Source organism: Salvelinus namaycush, chromosome 19 (genome assembly GCF_016432855.1).
Source record: "Salvelinus namaycush isolate Seneca chromosome 19, SaNama_1.0, whole genome shotgun sequence".
Taxonomy (NCBI): domain Eukaryota; kingdom Metazoa; phylum Chordata; class Actinopteri; order Salmoniformes; family Salmonidae; genus Salvelinus; species Salvelinus namaycush.
The window spans coordinates 18,186,757-18,214,186 of NC_052325.1; the positions used below are offsets into that span (position 1 = coordinate 18,186,757).

General features: G+C 45.1%; 1 protein-coding gene across 2 annotated transcripts; it reads left to right on the top strand.

The window, feature by feature from the left end:
- Positions 1 to 3,299: 3,299 nt before the first annotated feature.
- On the top strand, positions 3,300 to 26,674 carry LOC120064208 (protein HEG-like). Of its 2 annotated transcripts, none has more exons than XM_039014610.1 (14): positions 3,300 to 3,386; positions 11,654 to 13,708; positions 13,877 to 14,992; positions 15,188 to 15,304; positions 16,953 to 17,090; positions 18,348 to 18,451; positions 19,191 to 19,246; positions 19,472 to 19,632; positions 20,369 to 20,503; positions 24,299 to 24,341; positions 24,444 to 24,481; positions 24,655 to 24,742; positions 24,942 to 25,119; positions 25,633 to 26,674. In XM_039014610.1, the coding sequence occupies exons 1-14, from the start codon at positions 3,368 to 3,370 to the stop codon at positions 25,774 to 25,776; spliced, it is 4,392 nt and encodes a 1,463-aa protein (XP_038870538.1). In that variant the 5' UTR covers positions 3,300 to 3,367; the 3' UTR covers positions 25,777 to 26,674. The 2 variants fall into 2 exon arrangements, with proteins under 2 accessions (XP_038870538.1, XP_038870537.1); XM_039014609.1 differs by having other exon boundaries at positions 3,331 to 3,833.
- Positions 26,675 to 27,430: the final 756 nt, after the last annotated feature.

The window sequence follows — 27,430 nt, forward strand, 5'->3', positions numbered from 1 at the left end:
GGTAAAAGGCACATGACAGCCCACTTGAATTTGGCCAAAAGGCACCTAAAGACTCTCAGATCACGAGAAACAAGATATTCTGGTCCTTTGAAACCAAGATTGAACTCTGGCCTGAATGCCAAGTGTCACATCTGGAGGAAACCTGGCACCATCCCTACGGTGAAGCATGGTGGTGGCAGCATCATGTTGTGAGGATGTTTTCAGCGGCAGGGACTGGAAGACTAATCAGGATCGAGGCAAAGATGAACGGAGCAAATTACAGAAAGATCCTTAATGAAAACCTGCTCGCACAGGACCTCAGACTGGGGCAAAGGTTCACCTTCCAACATGACAATGATCCTAGCACACACAGCCAAGACAATGCAGGAGTGGCTTTGGGACAAGTCTATTAATGTCCTTGAGTGGCCCAGCCAGAGCCTGGACTTGAAACCGATCGAAGTTCTCTGGAGAGATCTGAAAATAGCTGTGCAGCAATGCTCCCCATCCACCCTGACAAATCTTGAGAGGATCTGCACAGAAGAATGGGAGAAACTCCCCAAATACAGGTGTGACAAGCTTGTAGCATCATACCCAAGAAGACTCGAGACTGTAATCGCTGCCAAAGGTGCTTCAACAAAGTACTGACTAAAGGGTCTAATACTTAGGTAAATGTGATATATCAGTTTTATATTTTTTTATAAATTAGCAAACATTTCTAAAAAACAGTTTTTGCTTTGTCTTCATGGGGTTTTCATGGGGTAGATTGATGAGGGAAAAAAAGATTTACCACATTTTAGAATAAGGATGTAACCTAACAAAATGTGGAAAACGTCAAGGGGTCTGAATACCTTCGCAAGGTATTCATGAATACCCCCGCGTTTCTCTCGCTCTCTATCTCCAACCGATGTCTGATTCCTTCTATGCCAAATTCTGCAACCACTAGATTGCACTGATTGGTGTAAGCAAGTTGAACATGTAGTATCACACCTCTGCCCTATTGTATCTAAATGTATTTTCTTGATTTACTCATGTTTTCCCCCTGTCCAGGCATTATGTTCCATCCTGATCATGTTTGTCATTCAGTGGGTCTATGCAACAACCTTCGGCATGGCTTAGCTTTTGGCCGTAGCAAGGAATCTTGGTAGCCAGGCAAACAATGCCCTGCTTACTTCCCTATCTCAAGACTGTGGCAGAGGCACACTGTAGATCACACATGGGCACCGCTTGTACCACAGGTATCATGGGTAGTGAGATGGTTTTCATATTTTACAGGTCACACAAAGATCTTCTACTGTATATCAGAGGAGTAGATTTTTATTCTGGAGTGGCAAAGAGTGACACATCTTAACTCAAGTTTAGTGTTGAAATATATGGTTTATAATATAGTAATATATTAAATGACAGTATGTTTTGTGAATCTACCTACAGGAGCTGCAGCTCGTTTCAGCTTATTCAGATGGGTTAGGACCACCCTGAGTAGCTTGGGAAGGTATAAAGCTTCACTCCAAATCTTGTAATCTCATGTATTCAGCTCTCTAACTGTATGATATTTATTCATGATGTCTTGAAGACCAAGTATGTAGATCATTGCTATATGCAATCATGTATGAAATAGAGCAGACTGAAGCAGTGAAATCAACGTCTTTAAAACCAAGTTCAGGAAATGTTCAGAAACTCAGGAAATGCTCGTACAATATCAGCTCTGAGCAGCAAAAACAACCAAGAGCCAAGAAACAACAGTATCTTTCCCTGCACAAGGTCAGGTCAGCTGCTTGCTTGTGATACAGTACTCACTGCAGTACCCTCTGGAGCTGTTTACCACTGATTTTGGGTTCAGAGTAGGGAGTTACTGACATTGGTTGCATCTCAAATGACACCCTATTCCCTATATAGAGCACTACTTTTGACCAGGACCCGTAGGGCTATGGTCAAAAGTACTGTACTGTATAGGGAATTAGGGTGCCATTTTGGACAGGACCCTGGTCAAAAGTAGTGCACTATCTAGGGAATAGGGTGCCATTTAGGATACAGCCATATTGTAGTGCAGTATGTTTGTAGAAGCGTCATAGGCCTGCCATTTATGTTTAGCTGGTCATGAGTAGAAAGAACCAAGACATTTTATAGGCTTGTAGTACATGCTTATAACAAGTAATAAAGCATCACACCTGCAGGCTTTAAGTAAACTGTTTGTGTCATGAGTACCTAGCACAATTGCCTACATTACAAACGCTCATCATTTATGCTTATAACAAATAATAAAGCATCATAGCCTACTAGAAGACTTACATTAATGTGTTACTGATGTATATAACCGGATTAATCAGATGGCTTTCAAATTCTATTCTATTCTAATGTCCTTTCATTCACGGGTGAGCTTCCTCAGGACCAAATTGTCATGACACTCTCTCTGTCAGGAGTTGGCATGGAAACTAGGCAGCTGATGGAATAAACCTGGACTTTGCCTCTCGGGACCGCTACCACCAGTCTTCTTTTATTGAACCAGACAAGATGGCACACCTACAACTCAACTGATCATCAAACCTCTGGATGGCTGGTCCCATCACAGACCATAGTAGCCTGGTCCAAGATCTGTTGTGCTGTCTTAACAACTCGTGACAATGACCATAGGAGTTGGCAAAACAGCACTTGACAGATCTGGGACGAGGCTAAAGTAGTGTCTCATTCTAGGCCTTATAGACAGATTATAAGCAGTCAGACTGAAAGCTGAAATCTTACTCTACTGACATCTAGGGAGTTTTTCCTAGCCACCGTGCTTCTACATATGCATTGCTTGCTGTTTGGGGTTATAGGCTGGGTTTCTGTATAGCACTTTGTAAAAAGGGTTTTATAAATAAATAAATAAATATGATTGATCTGGATTTTTACAGGTCTCTGTGACTTAGTGAGGCAATCCATGGAATGTTTTCTTCCAATCTGTTTGACCTCATTAGAATGTCTTTCTTCATCTGCTTGTATGTAGCTGGGTGGTTGGGGATGTCCCCATTGCAAGCAACTGTAACAATTTGCAACTTTGTTCACTTGCAACAATGTAACATTTGTAGGCATATTAAGTCGACATTTCATCTGAGAGGTCTGCATTCCACACTTGTGGACATGCATGTAAAGTTTACTATAGTATCTTACACTGAATAAATCACAGCAAAATATCAGATTCAGAGATTCTTGATATTCTGAAGTCTTGTTGAGCGTAACAATAGCCCACATCCCGCGGAACCTCAGCCTACTAGGGCGGAATTGGGTGGAAACCACTATCGCTGATGTGTGTGGGAGGAGCTTGGAGCCTATGATGTGATAACAGGCTTCTGTTTCCAGCACCACTGCACCACTTTACGGTCTGAAAACGTATTAAAATTCATCGGATCAACTGATGTTTAAGGTCTCCGAAGGTATTTAAAATTATACATTTTTGAAGAATATAGTTTCTGATGGTGGCTGTGGGCACTTCGCTGCTACTTGTTTGGAATATACGCCTACCCGCCGCCGTTTTCGGGTCGTTTTGATTATGGAAACGTGTTATTTGAGTCACGTAGTCCTAGCCCGTCTTTCTCTGGTGGTCCTCTTGGTCGTTCTGAGACCCCTCAATGCGTGGACCTACACCTCCAGCAGCAACGATATGGATAGGGCACTGGTAACGGGGGTATACTTTTCTCCCCGGGTTACCAACTCTGAAGAAATAACTGCCATAACTGCCTTACCAAAATACGTGTTTACTACTCCGGCAACTTCTACGGACTTTAGGGAGGTATCATCACCATCATCTGAAACAGAACTCCACCACAGAGTCAGGCATTCCGATGAGAGTGAGACACGGGCGTTGAGTGAAGACACATTAGGTAAGGTGCAGTATGGTACAGACATATGGAAGAGTATTGGGCTTCGAAAATGGGACAAGAGTTCTATACACTGTCCCATCCCGTTATGTGGCAAGGGTCGCGCAGAGTGACAATATTTAAACCTCAGTCATGATTTGATCATTGTATGTAGAAGCTATAACGGATGGTTTATTACAAGTTTATATGATTCTTGATCAACATTCCCTGGGTCCACTTGGACTAATTTAAAATAACGGCATTTAGGCTGATAACCCCAGAAAAAAATAAGAAAAAACATGGATACATTTAAAATATGGATACAATGTTTGTTTAATTTGCTGACAGTCAGAAACCAACATTTAACTCACTAAATGAGTAGGTTATATAAGGCCCTGTCTGTGGGCTATCAGAATTGTACTTGGAATTCCCCACCTGAACCTGGTGGTTTTTCCACACTGACACAAGCTTCTAACCATGTTTTCCCCCTCCTGTTTGATGTTTTTTTTTTTTTTTTCTTCTTGTAATCTAGTGCAGGCATCCCCTCAAAGAAAATCAACTGGCCTTGGACCCTGTCATTCACCTATATGCCTATGGACATTTGATGTAGCCTTATCTAAGCCATAATAAGGTCTTCTGATAATAGTATAATTCATCATAGTGATCATTTGAGCCATTACACAAAAATATCATAGGCAGCTGATAGCCTAAAGTAGATTAGAATTATACACCTTGTATTGAACAACTTCCAAGGTTTACCTTTCAATCTAATCAATGTATTTGTTGACTCATGTTTCAGGACTCTGCTAGAAATGTTGTCTACCTCCATAAATTCTTATGAGGTATTGCCAGTGACTACATGTGGAGAAAGTGTTGACTCTTTCTGGGAATAATTGCCCAGAGTTCATTAGTTATTATAGCTTCCTTGTAAGCGTACTACGGCCACTGCCAAGACGTCTGAACATTTATGGCACAGGGGGCAGTGTGCTTGCCTATTAACTGCAGGGTTGCTGGTTCAAGTCCAGTTCTCGTTGTCCCTTCTCAATCACTACATCGGTGGCAACAGCTGGGATAACCACAATGTCTCTCAGGCCTTTACTGGAAGAATGCCTCAGTCTGCATTGGGGTTTGTGAGAGAAGTACATTTTCCGCTTTTCCAGAAGGTGAAGAGTGTCATCTCTACGTATAGAAGTGTAACAGAGTGCATTCTCTTCTGTGGCGAACAGGGCGCAAACCAGCAATCATCTGCACAACAACATGCACTAGGCCTACAGAACTCAAAGCCAACCGTTTTAGCCAGCAGAGCAAGAGCCACTCCGTGAGTGACAGTTGGCTTTAGATCAGGGAAGGTGTGATGTCACAGATGTACTCCAGCCAACATGCTATGGGCAACTATCACATCCACTTTATAAGTCACTGTCAAGAGGTCTGAGTCTGGACCTTTATGGCTTGCCCTGAAACCCTGGTCAAAAGTAGTGCACTATATAGGGAATGGGACCAGGGAATAGGACCAGAGCCCGGCCAAAAGTTATGAAGCATTTCCATACAGGATTTACCCCAGTGTTTAACCCAAAAGGCTCAGACTTTTCTGTTTCCATCTACGGGGGCGGCACCTCTGTCTCACTGGGCCATGGCTCCGGGGGACCTGCTTTCACCTGGGGCCAAAGCCAGGCCACTGATACTTTTCAGCCAGCATTTACATAACAATGACTAACTGTTAACTTTAACACCTTCTCACAAAGCATTTGTTTTGATTATGCAGAGGTTGTTGATTCTGCATGCATCAGTTCAGCTGGCGCCTCGACAAAACTCGGCTAGCCGAACCGAAAGAGTGTGCTTGCGTAATCCCTTAAAAGATCTTCACTTGAAACATTTGAAAAAAGTGGCAATAATACTGTTTGTCACTTTTGAGACGTCGTAGCCAGTAGACAGTTCCTCAAAATAGTCAGAATTAATCTAAGATAACTCAAGAAATCTGTCATGAATTTTTGCCGAGAAGATTTTAATCGCGCAATGTTTGGTGTGGTATTACGCAATGAAAAAATTTACATGAAAACAAGTCATATCTCATTGAATGACAACAAAGACTTTATTGAAGAATCCCTACTGTTGACCAATTACCCACGAAGGGACGTAGACTTCGGCCCCTGAACTTCGGCTTGCCTCCAGAAAAAAATTTGTCTGCACGAACAGCCGAAAAAACCCTCACCGAAGTCCAAAACGAACAAAAATGTCACAAAATGTCATCATAATATATGTGTAACGGATGTGAAATGGCTAGCTAGTTAGCGGGTACGCGCTACTAGCGTTTCAATCAGTTACGTCACTTGCTCTGAAACCTAGAAGTAGTGTTGCCCCTTGCTCTGCAAGGGCCACGGCTTTTGTGGAGCGATGGGTAACGACGCTTCGTGGGCGACCGTTGTTGATGTGTGCAGAAGGTCCCTGGTTCGCGCCCGTGTCGGGGCGAGGGGACGGTTTAAAGTTATACTGTTACATTGATGCTGTTGACCCGGATCACTGGTTGCTGCGGAAAAGGAGGAGGTTGAAAGGGGGGTGAGTGTAACGGATGTGAAATGGCTAGCTAGTTAGCGGGTACGCGCTACTAGTGTTTCAATCAGTTATGTCACTTGCTCTGAAACCTAGAAGTAGTGTTGCCCCTTGCTCTGCAAGGGCCGCGGCCTTTGTGGCGCGATGGGTAACGATGCTTCGTGGGTGACCGTTGTTGATGTGTGCAGAAGGTCCCTGGTTCGCGCCCGGGTCGGGGCGAGGGGACGGTTTAAAGTTATACTGTTACATATGCACAAACTTTTCCGAACTGTTTCGGCTGGGAAGCATGTGGACGCCTTTACTGTCAGCCCTAGCTATGGAAACACAATTACACTAGAGTTTGTATTAACATAAAACACTGGCAACTCACTGGTGTGGCGGTAAGTCTCCATGGAAATGCGGTGTAAATGCACTATAAAGAGAATAGGGTGCCATTTGGGACAGAAGCCATTTCATCATCATCATGAACTGGGAGCCACAGAAGTAAAAAAATAAATAAATAACTAAACACACAAAAGCTAACTTCTTGGTCCTGCCAGCACCAATAGTGCTCCATTCCAGTCTGCTTTTGATTACAGTGTACTGAATGCAGGGCTAAGCCAGCCAGTTAGGCCAGTGGACTCCATCCAGAGAGCTTTAGTTTAGAGGCAAATGGCTTAATTCTCTAAGAGTGTTAATTCTCACAAATGAAACCATATTCCCTATATATTGCACTACTTTTGACCAGGGCCCATACAGTGCCTTCAGAAAGTATTCACACCCCTTGACCTTTTCCACATTTCCACATTGTTTTGTGTTACAGCCTGAATTTGAAATGGATTAAATTTTGATTTTTGTGTCACTGGCCTAGTGTCATGACTTCCGCCGAAGTTGGTCCCTCTCCTTGTTCGGGCAGCGTTCGGCGGTCGACGTCACCGGTTTTCTAGTCACCACCGATCCATGTTTCATTTTCGATTTGTTTTGTCTTCATTATACACACCTGGTTTCCATTCCATAATCATTGTTCCCTATTTAACCCTCTGGTTTCCCCCTTGGTTTTGTGCGTGTTTGTTATTGTCAAGTTGTCTCGTTTTGTGACCTGGATTATTTTGTCTCCTTCATGGAATATTGTTTTTGAGTAAAGTAACGGTTATTACTCATCTCTGTGTCCTGCGCCTGACTCCGCCTTACCCGCATCACCTAGACTTTTGACACCTAGACACAATACCCTATAATGTCAAAGTGAAATTATGTTTTTAGAAATGTCTACAAATTAATTAAAAATTAAAAGCTGAAATGTCTTGAGTCAATAAGTACACAACCCCTTTGTTATGGCAAGCTTAAATATTTTCAGGAGTAACAACTTGCTTAACAAGTCACATAATAAGTTGCATGAACACACTCTGTGTACAATAATAGTATTTAACATGATCTTTGAATTAATACCTCATCTCTGTACCCCACACCTACAATTATTTGTAAGGTCACACAGCCGAGCAGTGAATTTCAAATGGAAATTCAACCACAAAGACCAGGTAGGTTTTCCAGATCCTCGGAAAGAAGGGAACCTATTGGTTGATGGGTAAACATTTTAAAAGCAGACATCTAATATCCCTTTGAGCATGGTGATGTTATTTATTACACTTTGGATGGCGTATCAGTACACACAGTCACTACGAAAATACAAGCGTCCTTCCTAACTCAGCTGCCAGAGAGGAAGGAAACCGCTCAGGGATTTCACAATGAGGCCAATGATGACTTTAAAACAGTTACAGAGTTTAATGGCTGTGATAGGATAAATCTGAGGATGGATCAACAACATTGTAGTTACTCCACAAAACTAAACTAATTGACAGAGTGAAAAGAAGGAAGCCTCTACAGAATACAAATATTCCAAAACATGCATCCTGTTTGCAACAACGAACTAAAGTAATACCGTAACATAAATGTTTCAAAGCAATTCACTTTTTGTCCTGAATACAAATTGTTATGTTTGGGGCAAGTCCAATACAACACATTACTGAGTACTACTCTCCATATTTTCAAGCATAGTGGTGGCTTCATGATGTTATTTATGGGTATGATTGTAATCATTAGGGACTGGGGAGTTTTTCAGGATAAAAAATAAACTGAAAGGCAAAATCGTAGATTTCCACCAGACACTAGGAGATAAATGCACCTTTCAGCAGGACAATAACCTAAAACACAAGGACAAATCTACACTTGAGTTGCTTACCAAGAAGACAGTGAATGTTCCTGAGTGGCCGAGTTATAGTTTTGACTTAAATCGGCTTGAAAATCTATGGCAAGACTTGAAAATGTTTGTCTAGCAATGATCAACAACCAATTTGACAGAGCTTGAAGAATTTGGAAAATAATATTAATTTGATTTATTTAACCTTTATTTTATGGGCAAATATTATACAATCCAGGTGTGCAAAGGTCTTAGAAACTTACCCAGAAAGACTCACAGCTGTTATTGCTGCCGAAAGTGATTCTAACATGTTTTGACTCAGGGGTGTGAATTGTTTATTTCTAAAAACATGTTTTCATTTTGTCATTATGGGGTATTGTGTGTAGATGTGTGATAAAATATATATAATGACTTTTGAATTCATGCTGTATGTAACACAACAAAATGTGGAATAAGTCCAGGGCTATGAATACTTTCTGATGGCACTGTATGTCTCTGGTCAAAAGTAGTGCACTATATAGGGAATACGGTGCCATTTGGGAAGCATCCTAGGTCTCTCGCTCTGTGGAATGACTGTACCGTTGCTGTACTCTTCTTCCCACTATCTGCATACTGTCTGACAGCCTGACTGTTTGACTGTGTCATTGCTATGTGTTACATTCAGGATGTTATCTAGCACAGGCAGCACTCTTCCTTGGCAGTGGTAGTAGGTTATTGTTCCAAAGCTCCCCAGCAGCAGTGTTGAGTTAGTGGAGAAGTGCCAGGCTGACAGACAGGCAGACAAACAGGCAGGCTGCCACAGAGTAGAGGGGTGGAGATTTCAGGCCCCAGACCATCTATAAACCCAGCTTTAGGCCTAGGTGGAGTTTGTAGGCCCTAGTAGTAGTGGTGATACGGACAGGAACACACCACACCCGGGGTGTCTGTTTTGTTCTCATACCATGAAATAGCCTACATGTGTCATCTGCACGTGTAGGCCAAGAACTGCCCTATCTTAGTAGTAGGAGGCCTAGTCATGTATCTTTACAAACGGAAACTTAATTGGAAAAAATAAAGCAATGAACATACCAATTAATTGTTAGATTTAAATGAGATTTGTATACTTTTTAGCCTGTAGTTCTGAAAGTAGCGCCCACAAGGCAAAAGTCACCAAAAACTGCGTACTACGTCACAAATGTGTATGTATGTGACCGACCGGTTCGGTCTTATGGAGCAACATTTGAAATGGTGTATTTTACATTGGATAAAAGTAGAGACTCAGAGCTAGAAAATGGCATATCATACACTACAGTTGAGGAACAATGGGAAAGTAATTCTGCTTTGAAAGTTGATAAACTTGTAACCTCACTTTTGAGAAAATGGCCCTTGAATATTTTTGTAAACCTACTGGAGAGCTCTTCTTCGTCAACACCCATTCTGCATCGTTTTTACCCTCTTAAGCCTTAGCCCCGCCCATCTCTTTAAGGATTCACATGTGAGGCCATGTACTAAACAACCAAAGATTTCAAGACTAAAGGCTGGTTTATACTACAGATATATTAATTAATTCAATCTGGAGTTCAATCAGAGCGTTGTCACAGATTATACACGTAACGTTAGCTAGCGAGCCATCCAGCTGATGTTAGCTAGCTACCTAACAGTATGCTTTAACTTGAAATGAAAATTACTTTCTGACAAAATTAGAAATGTGAAATATCTGAAAATGTAGCTAGCTAGACTGTCTTACCCGTATACATGTATGGACGTTTCTCCCTCTCTGTCGCGGATGCCATGGTTGCCCTTAGTTTGAAGATGTAATCCGGAGACAGGTGTTTTATACAGCTTTCTGTGTTCTCTTTTCAACTCCCACTGCATATTTGCAATCAAAGACCAGAATTTTCTCCATCTTCTTAGCTATCATACTCTAAGTCCACCAGGCCTTCCACTGATTTCAAAACTCGGTCCTCCAGAAAGTGGAGAGCAACACTGATATCTTTAAAAAAAAGCAGTGTTAGAAATGATTACCTACAAATACTGACCAGCTCATGTTATAGACAGAAGCTTGCTACATGGCAGACCAATCCGAACTCATCTCCCGGCATGTCCAGCCCATCCATTATCTCAGCCAATCATGGCTAGCGGGAAGGTTCCTGCCTTTTTCCATGGCTAAAGCAACTAGGCTCATAATTTAACAATTTTATTCGTTTACAGATGGCATACAAGTTTGTTATTAAGGCACATAAAAGTTCACATGTTCCAGAAGGCATTTCTGCCAAAAAACACATTTTGATAAATAAATAATAGTTTACGTTCAAATGGCTCTCCTGTCAATTAGTGACGCTCAACATACGCCTAGTTTCCTGAAATAAGTCACATATGTGCACCCCGTCATTGCTCTCTCTCTCTCGCTCTACTGTGTGTGCGTCTTGCTAGCTGTCACTTAAATGGCGAAGGGCTGAAGCTCATTGGCTGAAACTCGAATTGCTAGAGGGCTGTCCAAATAGGGGTAAATGTAGGCAAGATGGCAGCATTCTTCCAAAAAACGGTCACTTTCAGACTAGGGATTTCGTGGCTAATTGAGGTAAAACAGTAATTCTGCTCATAGATTATGCATGTATGAACTACACATTGACACATCCATCACAAAGCGGGAGGTTTAAAAAATACTAGCGGAGCATGTCTTTAACTGACTGTTTTAAAAAAGCCCCAAAAAACTGTGAGCCAGAGAGCAAACTCTGCTTCAATATGAACCCAACCAACGTCTGCAGTGTGACAGTATTATAACATCTATGGCTTCTGCTATGTCAGCTTAAGGAAGGAAATGGCAAAGTCCCAAAGGCCAGAGTCACCTCCATATTTAGGGCCCAGGCTTTTGTTAGGGTAGACAGGCCTGGCTGCCAATTGTTCTCCACCCAAAATCAGAACAGCCGCAGGCAGCAACTCCTGACATCTTCCCTTTTAGCGTTTGAAGCAATATACAACCTCTCTGGGGCCATCTGGTGGTCCAGACATTTAAGTTTTTGTTTTGGGTGTCTTTCTTCCCAACTTTTTATGTAGGCCTATGTTTCACATAGCTTTCCTTGAATACAGAAAACACATACCTGTCATCCTTTTTTAATTGTATTTATATATTTATTCTTCAAAGCCACTGAACAAAACACACGTCTCTCCTCGGGCTCAACCAGTTGGACATCAGAAGGAACCCTTGGTTTGTCGACGGAGCAGAGGAGCTCTACCATTGTAGTGTCTACAGAGGATACCACACAGTGGGAGGACAAGACCAGAGTAACACCAGACCACCTACCAGAGGCCTACTCTGGGCTCCCAGCACAACTCAGGGCTTTGACTGAAACAAAACGCTCAGTAGAACTTAAGTCAGTGTCTGTTACGGAAGCCAGACCACCTCAGGACAGCCCTGATGCTGACAGCAGTCTCAGAGGGGACCAGTCCACAAACCGAGGTACTGTGGATCTCAGAGAGGACCAGTCCACAAACCGAGGTACTGTGGATCTCAGAGAGGACCAATCCACAACCCAAGGCACCGTGGGTCTCAGAGAGGACCAGTCCACAAACCAAGGCACTGTGGGCCTCAGAGAGGACCAGTCCACAAACCAAGGCATTGAGGGCCTCAGAGAGGACCAGTCCACAAACCGAGGTACTGTGGGTCTCAGCGAGAATCAGTCCACAAACCAAGGCATTGAGGGCCTCAGAGAGGACCAGTCCACAAACCAAGGCATTGAGGGCCTCAGAGAGGACCAGTCCACAAACCGAGGTACTGTGGGTCTCAGAGAGGACCAGTCCACAAACCAAGGCATTGAGGGCCTCAGAGAGGACCAGTCCACAAACCGAGGTACTGTGGGTCTCAGAGAGGACCAGTACACAAACCAAGGCATTGAGGGCCTCAGAGAGGACCAGTCCACAAACCAAGGCATTGAGGGCCTCAGAGGGGACCAGTCCACAAACCAAGGCATTGAGGGCCTCAGAGGGGACCAGTCCACAAACCGAGGTACTGTGGGTCTCAGAGAGGACCAGTCCACAAACCGAGGTACTGTGGGTCTCAGAGAGGACCAGTCCAATATCCGAGGCACCATGGGTCTCAGCGAGGACCAGTCCACAAACCAAGGCACTGAGGGCATCAGAGAGGACCAGTCCACAAACCGAGGTACTGTGGGTCTCAGAGGGGACCAGTCCACAAACCGAGGTACTGTGGGTCTCAGAGAGAACCAGTCCACAAACCGAGGTACTGTGGGTCTCAGAGGGGACCAGTACACAAACCGAGGTACTGTGGATCTCAGAGAGGACCAATCCACAACCCAAGGCACCGTGGGTCTCAGAGAGGACCAGTCCACAAACCAAGGCACTGTGGGCCTCAGAGAGGACCAGTCCACAAACCGAGGTACTGTGGATCTCAGAGAGGACCAATCCACAACCCAAGGCACCGTGGGTCTCAGAGAGGACCAGTCCACAAACCAAGGCACCGTGGGTCTCGGAGAGGACCAGTCCACAACCCGAGGCACCATGGGTCTCAGAGAGAACCAGTCCACAAACCAAGGCACCGTGAGTCTCAGCGAGGACCAGTCCACAAACCAAGGCACTGTGGGCCTCAGAGAGGACCAGTCCACAAACCGAGGTACTGTGGATCTCAGAGAGGACCAATCCACAACCCAAGGCACCGTGGGTCTCGGAGAGGACCAGTCCACAAACCAAGGCACTGTGGGCCTCAGAGAGGACCAGTCCACAAACCAAGGCACCGTGGGTCTCGGAGAGGACCAGTCCACAAACCAAGGCACCATGGGTCTCAACGAGGACCAGTCCACAATCCGAGGCACCATGGGTCTCAGAGAGGACCAGTCCACAAACCAAGGCACCGTGAGTCTCGGCCAAGGACAGTCAACAGATACTCTCAGGCAGGACCAGTGGACTGACCTAGGAACCATGGCTCTCCCCATCCCTGTCCACACCGACCGCACCTACATCTCCTCCACTATGAGTCGAGCGGGAGAGAGGACCTTACTGTCTGTGAGCTCCAACAGCACCTCCATGTACCCTGAGGACTCCACCTGGGGCCTCCCGACGGGCCGCACCGGTGCCAGGGCTGGGGATGTCACCGACAGGATACCCTCCACCGGACCTGACCATGGGCATGACGCTACGTCTGGGTCTGACTCTCTCCCCCACTCCAACACCAACTCTTCACAAGGTAAACAACCTTCTGAAATTCCCTCTTTGTGTATTTGTATGTACAGTATGTATATGTCTACCGGGGAGAATGGGATATGCAAAATACTAATTTCCATTTCTCATGTTGTAAATGGACAAAAAGTAATCTTCTTCTCCCTCTTCCTCTTCTTCTACTTATTCTAAACAGAGTGGCCTGGTGGTTCTTCCTCCAGAGGGACCAACCCGCTGACTGGACCCCCCAATGTGACCCAACAGCAGGACCTCACCTCTCTGGTTTCGGAGGGAACCCCCTACTCCACCCCCCCTCTCAGCGTGGCTGATAACCACAGCAGACGGGACACAGACACAACAGACTCCAGTCAGCCCTCCAGAAGCAGGACGTCCCAAACAGAAGATGGGGTCCCTGATTCTTCCCAGCCCCCCATTCTGTTTTCAGAAGGACCCAGCCATCCCAGCACCAACACCTCTCAGGGAGGAGATAGAGATACTCCCTCCATCATGGTCACCGGGTCTGGCACTTCCACGGAGTCCTCCACAGGTGCCCTCAGCACCCAGGGGGGCCAGGGTGAGACAGAAGGAGTCACATCACTCCACACAGAGGACACACCTACCATCGTAGGTCTGGCTCTAACTACTGCTCACCCGACGCTACGAGAAAGTGCCACCGCCCTGGACGACTTCCTGTCCCGGTTCATCTCAAGCCAGCCTCCCTTTGTCCCCAAGACAGAGCAGCCATCGCCGGCGGTGACCACAGAGGTCCTGATGTCCACCACATCCGTTACCGTTACGATGACGTCACAGGTCACTGAGGAGGAGACCTACAGATTTACTACGGCAACCAGCACCACACTGACACCCCCTCTGGCCACGACAAGGATGGTTCAGCTTAGCACCACCACCTCCGTCGAAGCCCAGACTCAACCCACCACCATCCCTACCACCATTACCACTGAGACCACTCTGGGTCTCCAGACCTCGGCTTCAACCCCCCAGCTCCCAGCTACCCTTCAGACCCAGACCCAGGAGCCCTCAACAGGGGTGAGCTTCACCGACGTCACCAGCTCCACCGATGTAACCACCTTGCACCTGGAGACCAGCACGGCCACACCGGGGAACACCACGCCCCACAGCGGCCAGGCCATCACCACCACCACTACTACAGCCTCCTCTTCCTACAGCCACAGCACCACCACCAGGAGCACAGTGGAACTGCACACTACAGGGAAACACACTGACAGGGGGACCACTGAGGTAGAAGTGACCACAGCTCCAATGGACATCAGATCTACACCTCAGACACCAGGTTTGTCAACAGTCTATCTTTAAAAGCTTTTATTCTGCTAAAGTTAGTTTTTCCCTGAATTTAGCTGGAAACGTGGAATGAAGATGTGTGTATTCCCAAAGCCTAATGACTGTTGTTTGGAACAATGAAGAAAATCTATGAACTGCATTGATATGAAATGCAGTACATCAGTCTGAATCCATCTCTCTTCTTTAGGTAGTGCCTGTGAGCCCAACCCCTGTCTGAACGGAGGTGGGTGTGGACAGACCGATGGAGGGGGGGAATTCACCTGTTACTGTCTGTCAGCATGGACAGGACCTACCTGCAATGAGGGTGAGTTCAACCTACCATTCCCAGCCTTCTAGGCAGAGTTCACCTGTCCAGTGTTTGTGTTCTTTTGCCCATCTTAATCTTTTCTTTTTATTGGCCAGTCTGAGATATGGCTTTTTCTTTGCAACTCTGCCTAGAAGGCCAGCATCCCGGAGTCCCCTCTTCACTGTTGACGTTGAGATTGGTGTTTTGCGGGTACTATTTCATGAAGCTGCCAGTTGAGGACTTGTGAGGCGTCTGTTTCTCAAATTAGACACTCTAATGTACTAGTCCTCTTGCTCAGTTGTGCACCGGAGGCTCCCACTCCTCTTTCTATTCCGGTTAGAGACAGTTTGCGCTGTTCTGTGAAGGGAGTAGTACACAGCGTACGAGATCTTCAGTTTCTTGGCAATTTCTCGCATGGAATAGCCTTCATTTCTCAGAACAAGAATAGACTGACGAGTTTCAGAAGAAAGGTCTTTGATTCTGGCTATTTTGAGCCTGTAATCGAACCCACAAATGCTGATGCTCCAGATACTCAACTTGTCTAAAGAAGGACAGTTTTATTGCTTCTTTAATCAGAACAACAGTTTTCAGCTGTGCTAACATAATTGACAAAGTGTTTTCTAATGATCAATTAGCCTTTTAAAATGATAAACTTGGATTCGCTAACACAATGTGCCATTGGAACACAGGAGTGATGATTGCTGATAATGGGCCTCTGTACGCCTATGTAGATATTCCATAAAAAATCTGCCGTTTCCAGCTACAATAGTAATTTACCACATTAACAATGTCTACATTGTATTTCTGATCAATTTGATGTTATTTTCATGGACAAAAAATTAGCTTTTCTTTCAAAAACAAGGACATTTCTAAGTGAACCCAAACTTTTGAAAGGTAGTGTTTATATATTTATTTATTTATTTAACTAGGCAAGTCAGTTAAGTACAGATTATTATTTACAATGACGGCCTACCAGAAGGCAAAAAGCCTCCTGCGGGGACGGGGGCTGGGGTTAAAAATATAAAATTAAATTAAAATATAGGCCAAAACACACATCACAACACTACACAAAGAGAGACGTAAGACAACCACATAGCATGGCAGCAACACATGAAAACACAGCATGGTAGCAACACAACATGACAACAACATGGTAGCAACACAACATGGCAGCAGCACAACATGGTAGCAGCACAAAATATGGTACAAACATTATTGGGCACAGACAACAGCACAAAGGGCAAGACAGTAGAGACAACAATACATCACGCAAAGCAGCCACAACTGTCATTAAGAGTGTCCATGATTGAGTCTAGGCGGCCCTAGCAACCTGGCTGAGTAACAGAGGTGTGAACACCCTGTTTACAACCCATAGGGAGATGGATGCCTATTGCAGCAGCTATAGAGCCCCAAGTCTCTTGGCCCAGGATCAGAGAGAGTTTTAGTGAGGGTTTAATGATTCAAGTTTTGTGCAGTTTTGTGTAACTGATCTCTGTCATCTGTCCTCTGTCAGCTGTACTCTGTCCCTGTCCTCTGTCTATGTATCTGTGTTGCTTTGTTTGTCCATATGTGAAAATATCTTTATATTGCTGATTGTATTCACTATAGTCATCTTGTCCTCTATGTTCACACTGCCCTCTCTGTCCTCTGTCTCTGCTGTGTCCAGATGTGGATGAGTGTGAGAGTGGCCCCGGCCCCTCAGGCCCGTGTCCCAGTGACTCTGCGTGTGTTAACACCAGGGGCTCCTTCAGCTGCGAGTGTCCCCTGGGCCTTGACATTGAGAACGGACGAGACTGCACGCGAGGTACGACTTAACAAACAGTACATACAGCCTTTGTTGACAGTCTCATATGACGATAAAAATATAAACAATATTTAGCTCTTTATTTTTGAGGTGATGTTGTAAGACATTTTTACTACTAATCATACAACTAAACATACATGCTTTATTTACAAGTCTCATATCACATGACAATATAAACAATACGTAGGGGCTTGTTTTGGTTATATTAGATCAAATCAAATTTTATTGGTCACATACACATATTTAGCAGATGTTATTGTGGGTGTAGTGCAATGCGTGTGTTCCTAGCTCCAACAGTGCAGTAGTATCTAACAATACACAACAATACACACACATGTAAAATAATGGAAATAAGAAATATATAAATATTAGATTGAGCAATGTCGTAGTGGCATTGACTAAAATACAGTAGAATACAGTATATACATATGAGATGAATAAAGCAGTATGTAAACATTATTTAGACATTATTATAGTGACTAGTGTTCCATTGTTAAAGTGGCCAGTGATTTCAAGCCTATGTATATGGGGCAGCAGCCTCTAAGGTGCAGAGTTGCGTAACTGGGTAGAAACCGGCTAGTGATGCTATTTAACAGTCTGATGGCCTTGAGATAGAAGCTGTTTTTGTGTCTGTCGGTCCCAGCTTTGATGCACCTGTACAGACCTGGCCTTCTGGATAATAGCGAGGTGAACAGGCCGTGGCTCATGTGGTTGATCAGGTTATGTTATAGGTTATGTCAGCGATCATCAACTAGATTCTAGATTTTTTTTCGTAACAAGATGATTGGGGGGCGGAACATAATTACAAATAATTTGTAGACTGCAAATTGACTGCAAGAAGCCCAAACAGATATAATATTTTACTAAAACATGATTTCCAACCTTGCTTACATTTGTATACGATCACGTTTCTCTCTATTATGCGTCGGAATACTTTGGAACAGATTTCTTACATTAAAATCACTTGGAGTTGATTTCCTGTCCAACAATGAAAATTATAAATACATTTTTTTTTGCTCTGAAATCTTGGGGGGGGCTAATTAAACCACCCGCGGGCCAAATTCGATGCAGGGGTTGCCAGTTGGGGGACCCTGGGTTATGTTATTAGGTAATGATAAGATAAGACACTACCAATCTTATTGATGTATTCATTCTCAATAAAGGGTTAGCTATATTTCATGAGTTGAAAGAAATAACTGTAAACTTTAGAGACAGTCTTGAACCTTAGTTAACCACAGTGTCTGTTTACCTCTACAGCAAAAACTTTCTTAGGGACGTTCAGTGTCAACAACTCTTACTATGACCCACTGCTCTCCAGGAGCGCCACACTGCATGAGATCCAGAGAGAGATCAACCAGCTGGTAAGGACAGGGACAGGCTGGGAAGTAGAGTTGCAGAAGGAGGGAATATTCCCTGTATACATCCCTGAATATTCCCTGTATACATCCCAGAATATTCCCTGTATACATCCCTGAATATTCCCTGTATACATCCCTGAATATTCCCTGTGTACATCCCAGAATATTCCCTGTATACATCCCAGAATATTCCCTGTATACATCCCAGAATATTCCCTGTATACATCCCAGAATATTCCCTGTATGCATCCCGGAACATTCCCTGTATACATCCCTGAATATTCCCTGTATACATCCCTGAATATTCCATGTATACATCCCAGAATATTCCCTGTATACATCCTTGAATATTCCCTGTATACATCCCTGAATATTCCCTGTATACATCCCTGAATATTCCCTGTATACATCCCTGAATATTCCCTGTATGCATCCCTGAATATTCCCTGTATACATCCCTGAATATTCCCTGTAACCAGTAAATTTGGAATCTCTCAAGAATGTTGGTATGTTTGCTAGATTACTGGGAGTTTTGCAACCCTAGTGTGGAGAGAGGAATGACTATCACTGACATTGTGTATTGTGTATTTGTTGTAGTGATGCAGCAAACCTGTTCAATCAATGTGATAGATGTATTAGGAATGTAAGGAAGATATAATTAATGTATTATAAATAATTAAATGTGATCATGCCCGACTAATAATATTTAGCCCCCACTCTTTCTTCACTCTTTTTTTTACAGCTCAATGCCTCATTATCAATTCTGCGTGGTTACCGGCGCTCTACTTTGAGTAAAAAGTGAGTTTCTTCTTCCCCCATAAGATTGTCTTTGCACAACATGCATGACAACATTGCATGTAAAGTGTAATAAAAAATCAAGCAATACCAATACACTCTTCATACATTTAAAAGGACTTTATTGTAATGGATGTTAAATAGAACAACAACTTTACAACTCTGATGCTTTTCAGGATTTAAATGGACTTTAAATCAAGTTTGCTGTGATGTGTGTGTGTGTTCCAGAGGGGAAGACGGAGTTCATATCTCTGCTGTCAACATGTTCTCCCTCTCTGCTGACGTGACCAGCTCTGAGATCTACGACAGCATACAGATGTCTCTGAACAACTGTAACAGCACTGCTGGACACTGCAGAGTGGTGGTCACTCACCAGCTCTCCTATCAAGGTACAGCACTCTCTACATCCCTCAATCATGTGCCCTCATTTATTTTTTTGTCATTTAGCAGACGCTTTTATCCAGAGCGACTTACAGAAGCAATTGGAGTTAAGTGCCTAGCTCAAGGGCACATCGGTATATTTTTTTATCTAGTCGACTCGGGGATTTGAACCAGCGACCTTTCAGTTAATTACCCAGCACTCTTAACCACTAGGCTACCTGCCGCCCCTCTCATCTTCCTCCATTCATCATCCTCAGTCCTCCTCCCTCGTCTTCGAGACCAATCCTCTCCTCTTTACTCTAACCCTAACTCTTACCCTGAATGACTATAACAGCACCGCTGGTCACAGCAGAGTGGTGGTCACTCACCAGCTCTCCTATCACGGTAACAGCACTCTCTTCCTCTCTCAACTTCCTCCATACTCCGTCTTCCCCTCTTTCACCCCCAGCTTCATGACCCATCCTCACCTCTTTCCCCTAATCCCAGTCTTAAAGGATTAGTTCATCCTAATTTCAAAATTAAATATTTGTTTTGTTACCTTGTAAGCAGCCTGTGGGGACAAAGGCAGAATTCAATCCATGCATTGGGTTTGTGTACACCGTCACTGCCACCATCTGCCAACTTTAGCATTTTCTTGCCCAAAAAATGATGTAAGTCATTGTATGACATTAGCATGTTTTACATTTCATACCTGACCCTGCTACAACCATCCTAATCTACCCCTCTCCTATCTCTGCCCCTCAGTTGAGAGTCTGTGTCTGGCTCAGAACACCCAGTGTCACCTAGAGCGTTCCTTCTGTGCCGACTCCAATGGGACAGCCTACTGCCAGTGTCAACCAGGGTACTTCAAACTCAACCCTGAGGACCAGTCCTGCCTAGGTGAGGCCTGAAACAAGAATAAGGTGGAGGGTAGTCCTCCATCTTGCATAGCTGAGGCCTAAAATGGGGATAAGTTGGAGGGTAGTCCTCCATCTTGCCGAGGTGAGGCCTGAAACGAGGATAAGGTGGAGGGTAGTCCTATATCTTGCCTAGGTGAGGGCTGAAATGAGGATAAGGTGGAGGGTAGTCCTATATCTTGCCTAGGTGAGGGCTGAAATGAGGATAAGGTGGAGGGTGGTCCTCCATCTTGCCTAAGTGAGGCCTGAAACGAGGATAAGGTGGAGGGTAGTCCTCCATCTTGCCTAGGTGAGGGCTGAAACGAGGATAAGGTGGAGGGTGGTCCTCCATCTTGCCTAGGTGAGGGCTGAAATGAGGATAAGGTGGAGGGTAGTCCTCCATCTTGCCTAGGTGAGGCCTGAAATGAGGATAAGGTGGAGGGTAGTCCTATATCTTGCCTAGGTGAGGGCTGAAATGAGGATAAGGTGGAGGGTAGTCCTCCATCTTGCCTAAGTGAGGCCTGAAATGAGGATAAGGTGGAGGGTAGTCCTCCATCTTGCCTAGGTGAGGCCTGAAATGAGGATAAGGTGGAGGGTAGTCCTCAATCTTGCCTAGGTGAGGGCTGAAATGAGGATAAGGTGGAGGGTGGTCCTCCATCTTGCCTAGGTGAGGGCTGAAACGAGGATAAGGTGGAGGGTAGTCTTCCATCTTGCCTAGGCGAGGGCTGAAACGAGGATAAGGTGGAGGGTAGTCCTCCATCTTGTCTAGGTGAGGGCTGAAACGAGGATAAGGTGGAGGGTAGTCCTCCATCTTGCCTAGGTGAGGGCTGAAACGAGGATAAGGTGGAGGGTAGTCCTCCATCTTGCCTAGGTGAGGGCTGAAATGAGGATAAGGTGGAGGGTAGTCCTCCATCTTGCCTAAGTGACGCCTGAAACGAGGATAAAGTGGAGGGTAGTCCTCCATCTTGCCTAGGTGAGGCCTGAAACGAGGATAAGGTGGAGGGTAGTCCTCCATCTTGCCTAGGTGAGGCCTGAAACGAGGATAAGGTGGAGGGTAGTCTTCCATCTTGCCTAAGTGAGGCCTGAAACGAGGATAAGGTGGAGGGTAGTCCTCCATCTTGCCTAGGTGAGGCCTGAAATGAGGATAAGGTGGAGGGTAGTCCTCCATCTTGCCTAAGTGAGGCCTGAAACGAGGATAAGGTGGAGGGTAGTCCTCCATCTTGCCTAGGTGAGGGCTGAAATGAGGATAAGGTGGAGGGTGGTCCTCCATCTTGCCTAGGTGAGGGCTGAAACAAGGATAAGGTGGAGGGTAGTCCTCAATCTTGCCTAGGTGAGGGCTGAAATGAGGATAAGGTGGAGGGTGGTCCTCCATCTTGCCTAGGTGAGGGCTGAAACAAGGATAAGGTGGAGGGTAGTGTTCCATCTTGCCTAGGTGAGGCCTGAAACGAGGATAAGGTGGAGGGTAGTCTTCCATCTTGCCTAGGTGAGGGCTGAAACGAGGATAAGGTGGAGGGTAGTCCTCCATCTTGTCTAGGTGAGGGCTGAAACGAGGATAAGGTGGAGGGTAGTCCTCCATCTTGCCTAGGTGAGGGCTGAAACAAGGATAAGGTGGAGGGTAGTCTTCCATCTTGCCTAGGTGAGGGCTGAAACGAGGATAAGGTGGAGGGTAGTCCTCCATCTTGTCTAGGTGAGGGCTGAAACGAGGATAAGGTGGAGGGTAGTCCTCCATCTTGCCTAGGTGAGGGCTGAAACGAGGATAAGGTGGAGGGTAGTCCTCCATCTTGCCTAGGTGAGGGCTGAAATGAGGATAAGGTGGAGGGTAGTCCTCCATCTTGCCTAAGTGACGCCTGAAACGAGGATAAGGTGGAGGGTAGTCCTCCATCTTGCCTAGGTGAGGCCTGAAACGAGGATAAGGTGGAGGGTAGTCCTCCATCTTGCCTAGGTGAGGCCTGAAATGAGGATAAGGTGGAGGATAGTCCTCAATCTTGCCTAGGTGAGGGCTGAAATGAGGATAAGGTGGAGGGTGGTCCTCCATCTTGCCTAGGTGAGGGCTGAAACGAGGATAAGGTGGAGGGTAGTCTTCCATCTTGCCTAGTTGAGGCCTGAAACGAGGATAAGGTGGAGGGTAGTCTTCCATCTTGCCTAGGTGAGGGCTGAAACGAGGATAAGGTGGAGGGTGGTCCTCCATCTTGCCTAGGTGAGGGCTGAAACAAGGATAAGGTGGAGGGTAGTCCTCAATCTTGCCTAGGTGAGGGCTGAAATGAGGATAAGGTGGAGGGTGGTCCTCCATCTTGCCTAGGTGAGGGCTGAAACAAGGATAAGGTGGAGGGTAGTGTTCCATCTTGCCTAGGTGAGGCCTGAAACGAGGATAAGGTGGAGGGTAGTCTTCCATCTTGCCTAGGTGAGGGCTGAAACGAGGATAAGGTGGAGGATAGTCCTCCATCTTGTCTAGGTGAGGGCTGAAACGAGGATAAGGTGGAGGGTAGTCCTCCATCTTGCCTAGGTGAGGGCTGAAACGAGGATAAGGTGGAGGGTAGTCTTCCATCTTGCCTAGGTGAGGGCTGAAACGAGGATAAGGTGGAGGGTAGTCCTCCATCTTGTCTAGGTGAGGGCTGAAACGAGGATAAGGTGGAGGGTAGTCCTCCATCTTGCCTAGGTGAGGGCTGAAACGAGGATAAGGTGGAGGGTAGTCCTCCATCTTGCCTAGGTGAGGGCTGAAATGAGGATAAGGTGGAGGGTAGTCCTCCATCTTGCCTAAGTGACGCCTGAAACGAGGATAAGGTGGAGGGTAGTCCTCCATCTTGCCTAGGTGAGGCCTGAAACGAGGATAAGGTGGAGGGTAGTCCTCCATCTTGCCTAGGTGAGGCCTGAAATGAGGATAAGGTGGAGGGTAGTCCTCAATCTTGCCTAGGTGAGGGCTGAAATGAGGATAAGGTGGAGGGTGGTCCTCCATCTTGCCTAGGTGAGGGCTGAAACGAGGATAAGGTGGAGGGTAGTCTTCCATCTTGCCTAGTTGAGGCCTGAAACGAGGATAAGGTGGAGGGTAGTCTTCCATCTTGCCTAGGTGAGGGCTGAAACGAGGATAAGGTGGAAGGTGGTCCTCCATCTTGTCTAGGTGAGGGCTGAAACGAGGATAAGGTGGAGAGTGGTCCTCCATCTTGCCTAGGTGAGGGCTGAAACGAGGATAAGGTGGAGGGTAGTCCTCCATCTTGCCTAGGTGAGGGCTGAAACGAGGATAAGGTGGAGGGTAGTCCTCCATCTTGTCTAGGTGAGGGCTGAAACGAGGATAAGGTGGAGGGTAGTCCTCCATCTTGCCTAGGTGAGGGCTGAAACGAGGATAAGGTGGAGGGTAGTCTTCCATCTTGTCTAGGTGAGGGCTGAAACGAGGATAAGGTGGAGGGTAGTCCTCCATCTTGTCTAGGTGAGGGCTGAAACGAGGATAAGGTGGAGGGTAGTCCTCCATCTTGTCTAGATGAGGGCTGAAACGAGGATAAGGTGGAGGGTAGCCCTCATTTTGCCTAGGTGAGGCCTGGAAGGGTGGAGCAAGCAGACGTTAAAGCATACCATAGCAAAACGTTTCGCAATGCAAAACAAAAAACACGTAGTCCCTGCGGGGTTTCAGTGTGTTTCTTCCTTTTGGTGCCTCGTGAATATAACCCAGCATCGGTCAAACATATCTTATGTCAAATTCACTTCATTTATTTTTATTTCATTTTAGCAGGCAGCTTTTTGAAAAGAAAATGTATTATGAAACAAAAATGTTGTTGCTTTGAAATGATTGTGAAATGACATCTTACAGAATGCGGTGATGGTCTGAAACGGATCAATGGAACCTGTGTCAGGTAAGCAATGACAACTCTAATCATCTAATCCACTGGACCATTCCATTAATACATGTTATTAATGATTTTTTGGTCTTATGTTTGGTTGTTTATATCTCTCAGGTGCACATTTGGATTTGGAGGATTCAACTGTGGAAATTGTAAGTAGGAGACTTTAATTATCATTTAAAAAGTGCGAGAAAAATATATAATGGAGAATCAAGACAACATTTTAATCACTTAACTCCTTAGTTGTTGTCATGGTTATTCTTTCTGCACTCACAATCACAACGTAGACCTCCAGTTTAATCATAACATTTTGTCTTTCTTCTAGTCTACAAGCTGATAGCTGTGGTGGTATCGCCAGTAGGGGGTGCCCTACTCCTTGTTCTCATCATCGCTCTCATTGTCACTTGCTGCAAGTAAGATTCCATGACACTATTGCTGTAGTTATAACCATGTAATAACACAGTAGTAAGAGGACAACCCCTAATTCCTTATTCTCAGTCCATGTTGTGCCATATTAGAAAAACTTAATTGACCACACAATTTGTAATAACTGTTATAAGTGTTTATAAAATAATTGAGTGAACTTAAAATATTTTGTGTATCTCTTTCCAGGAAAGACAAGAATGACATCAACAAGATAATTTTCAAAAGTGGCGATTTTCAAATGTCGCCTTACGCAGAGTTCCCAAAGAGTAACCGTGTTTCTATGGAGTGGGGGAGAGAGGCCATCGAGATGCAGGAGAACGGTAGCACCAAGAACCTGCTACAAATGACAGACATCTACTACTCTGTATGTATAGACACTACTACTCTGTACATATAGAATCTACTACTCTGTACATATAGAAACTATACTCTGTACATATAGAAACTACTACTCTGTACATATAGAATCTACTATTCTGTACATATAGAATCTACTACTCTGTACATATAGAAACTACTACACTGTACGTATAGAAACTACTACTCTGTACATATACAAACTACTACTCTGTACATATACAAACTACTACTCTGTACTTACAGTATATGTCTATGTACTCTATGTATAAACATCTATTCTCTATAAGCACAGACATCTAGCGGTATATAAAGAAACACAACACAATGTTAACAAGACATAAACATAGCATTTCTCTAGAAGACAATAGACAAACCAATTAGACAGAAGGGCCACTACGTTTGTTATTTTTGGTCCACCATAGCAGGTAAGGATTAGCATACACCGGTCTCTTTCTCTCTCTCACCCCCCCCCCCCCCCCCCCCCGTTGATACTGACCACCCCATCCCTGTGTTGCAGCCTGCGTTACGTAACTCTGACCTAGAGCGTAACGGCCTCTACCCGTTCTCTGGCCTGCCAGGCTCCCGTCACTCCTGTATCTATCCCGCCCAATGGAACCCTTCATTCATTAACGACGACTCACGACGTCGAGACTACTTCTGACGCCCAGCTACTCTGCCGCTTGTCCTGCCTAGCCAGCCAACCCCACCTCTGGCCCTGCCTAGCCAGCCAACTCCACCTCTGGCCCTGCCTAGCCAGCCAACTTCGCCTCTGGCCCTGCCTAGCCTGCCAACTCCACCTCTGGCCCTGCCTAGCCAGCCAACCCCACCTCTGGCCCTGCCTAGCCAGCCAACTCCACCTCTGGCCCTGCCTAGCCAGCCAACTCCGCCTCTGGCCCTGCCTAGCCTGCCAACTCCACCTCTGGCCCTGCCTAGCCAGCCAACTCCACCTGTGGCCCTGCCTAGCCAGCCAACTCCACCACTGCCATAAGCCTAATTTACACACCTTCTACTTCCCTTCAAAGTCCACACAAGGTCCGCATCTCCTACTTGGCAAAGTGTCCTGCGGACGCAGAGATTTGTCCGAACGGACAGGAGTGGACATTCGATTTTGAATAATTTCGTTTGAGTGGACCTAGCGGACAGCTCAGAAGTGGAAGGTGTAAATTAGGCTTTAGCCTGGTCCCAGATCTGTTTGTGCTCTTGCATACTCCATTGCTGTCCTTGTCAAGCCAAACATGGCAATGAGTGATAAGGAGTTGGTATGGTAGCATAAACACACTGGCACGCAGGCTACCGCTGCCTGGTCTACAGCCAACCACATCCATGATTAAGTGCACCAAAAACACTTCACACTGATTTGATCAGTGCACATTTGATCATATGATTTGATCGTATGTCAAAAGCAATAATAAAAGCAATCCATAAATTATTAAAGTTACGGTGTATACCATGTATTCATAATGTGTGGATGCATGTCTGTCTGTTCTGCAAAGTGTGTGTGTGTGTGTGTGTGTGTGTGTGTGTGTGTGTGTGTGTGTGTGTGTGTGTGTGTGTGTGTGTGTGTGTGTGTGTGTGTGTGTGTGTGTGTGTGTGTGTGTGTGTGTGTGTGTGTGTGTGTGTGTGTACTGAAAAAGCAGGTTGAAAAGAGAATGCTGCAAAAACTTGTTTTGTCAAGTATTGTTACATTGTGCAAAGATATTTAACGGCATGTCAGATGGAAAATAAATGTACTGTATTTGTCAGATGAAGAATAGATGCACCAAAGTGGTTTCCTATGACATATTGAATGATGGTCAAGCTGCCGTCTGTCGATCGGAACAGTACAACAGTTTTTGTAATTTATTGAATGTATTTCAACAGTTAAAAATGTATGAAGACATGTTCAACATGTTACATTGTCAGAGGGCTCCCACCCTGTTCTGTAGGGACAAACATCTGACGTTTGGAACACAAAAGGATGTGTGTGCGTGTGTGTGAGTGGACGCGTGTGTGGATGTGTTTAAGTATACTTGTGGGGACCCACATTTGACTAACTGGGGACATTTTGTTGGTCCCCACAAGGTCAAATGCTATTTCAAGGGGGTTTAGGGTTAAGGTTAGAATTAGTGTTAGGGTTACATTTAGGTTTAGGGTTAGGATTAGGAGCTACGGGTTAGGTTTAAGGTTTGATTTACAGGTTAGGGTTAAGATTAGGTTACGGGTTAGGGTTAGGTAGAATAGGATTTTGAATGGGACTGAATTGTGTGTCCCCACATAGTTTGTTGTACAAGACTGTGTGTGTGTGTGTGTGAATCTTGGATTAATTCAGTTCAATA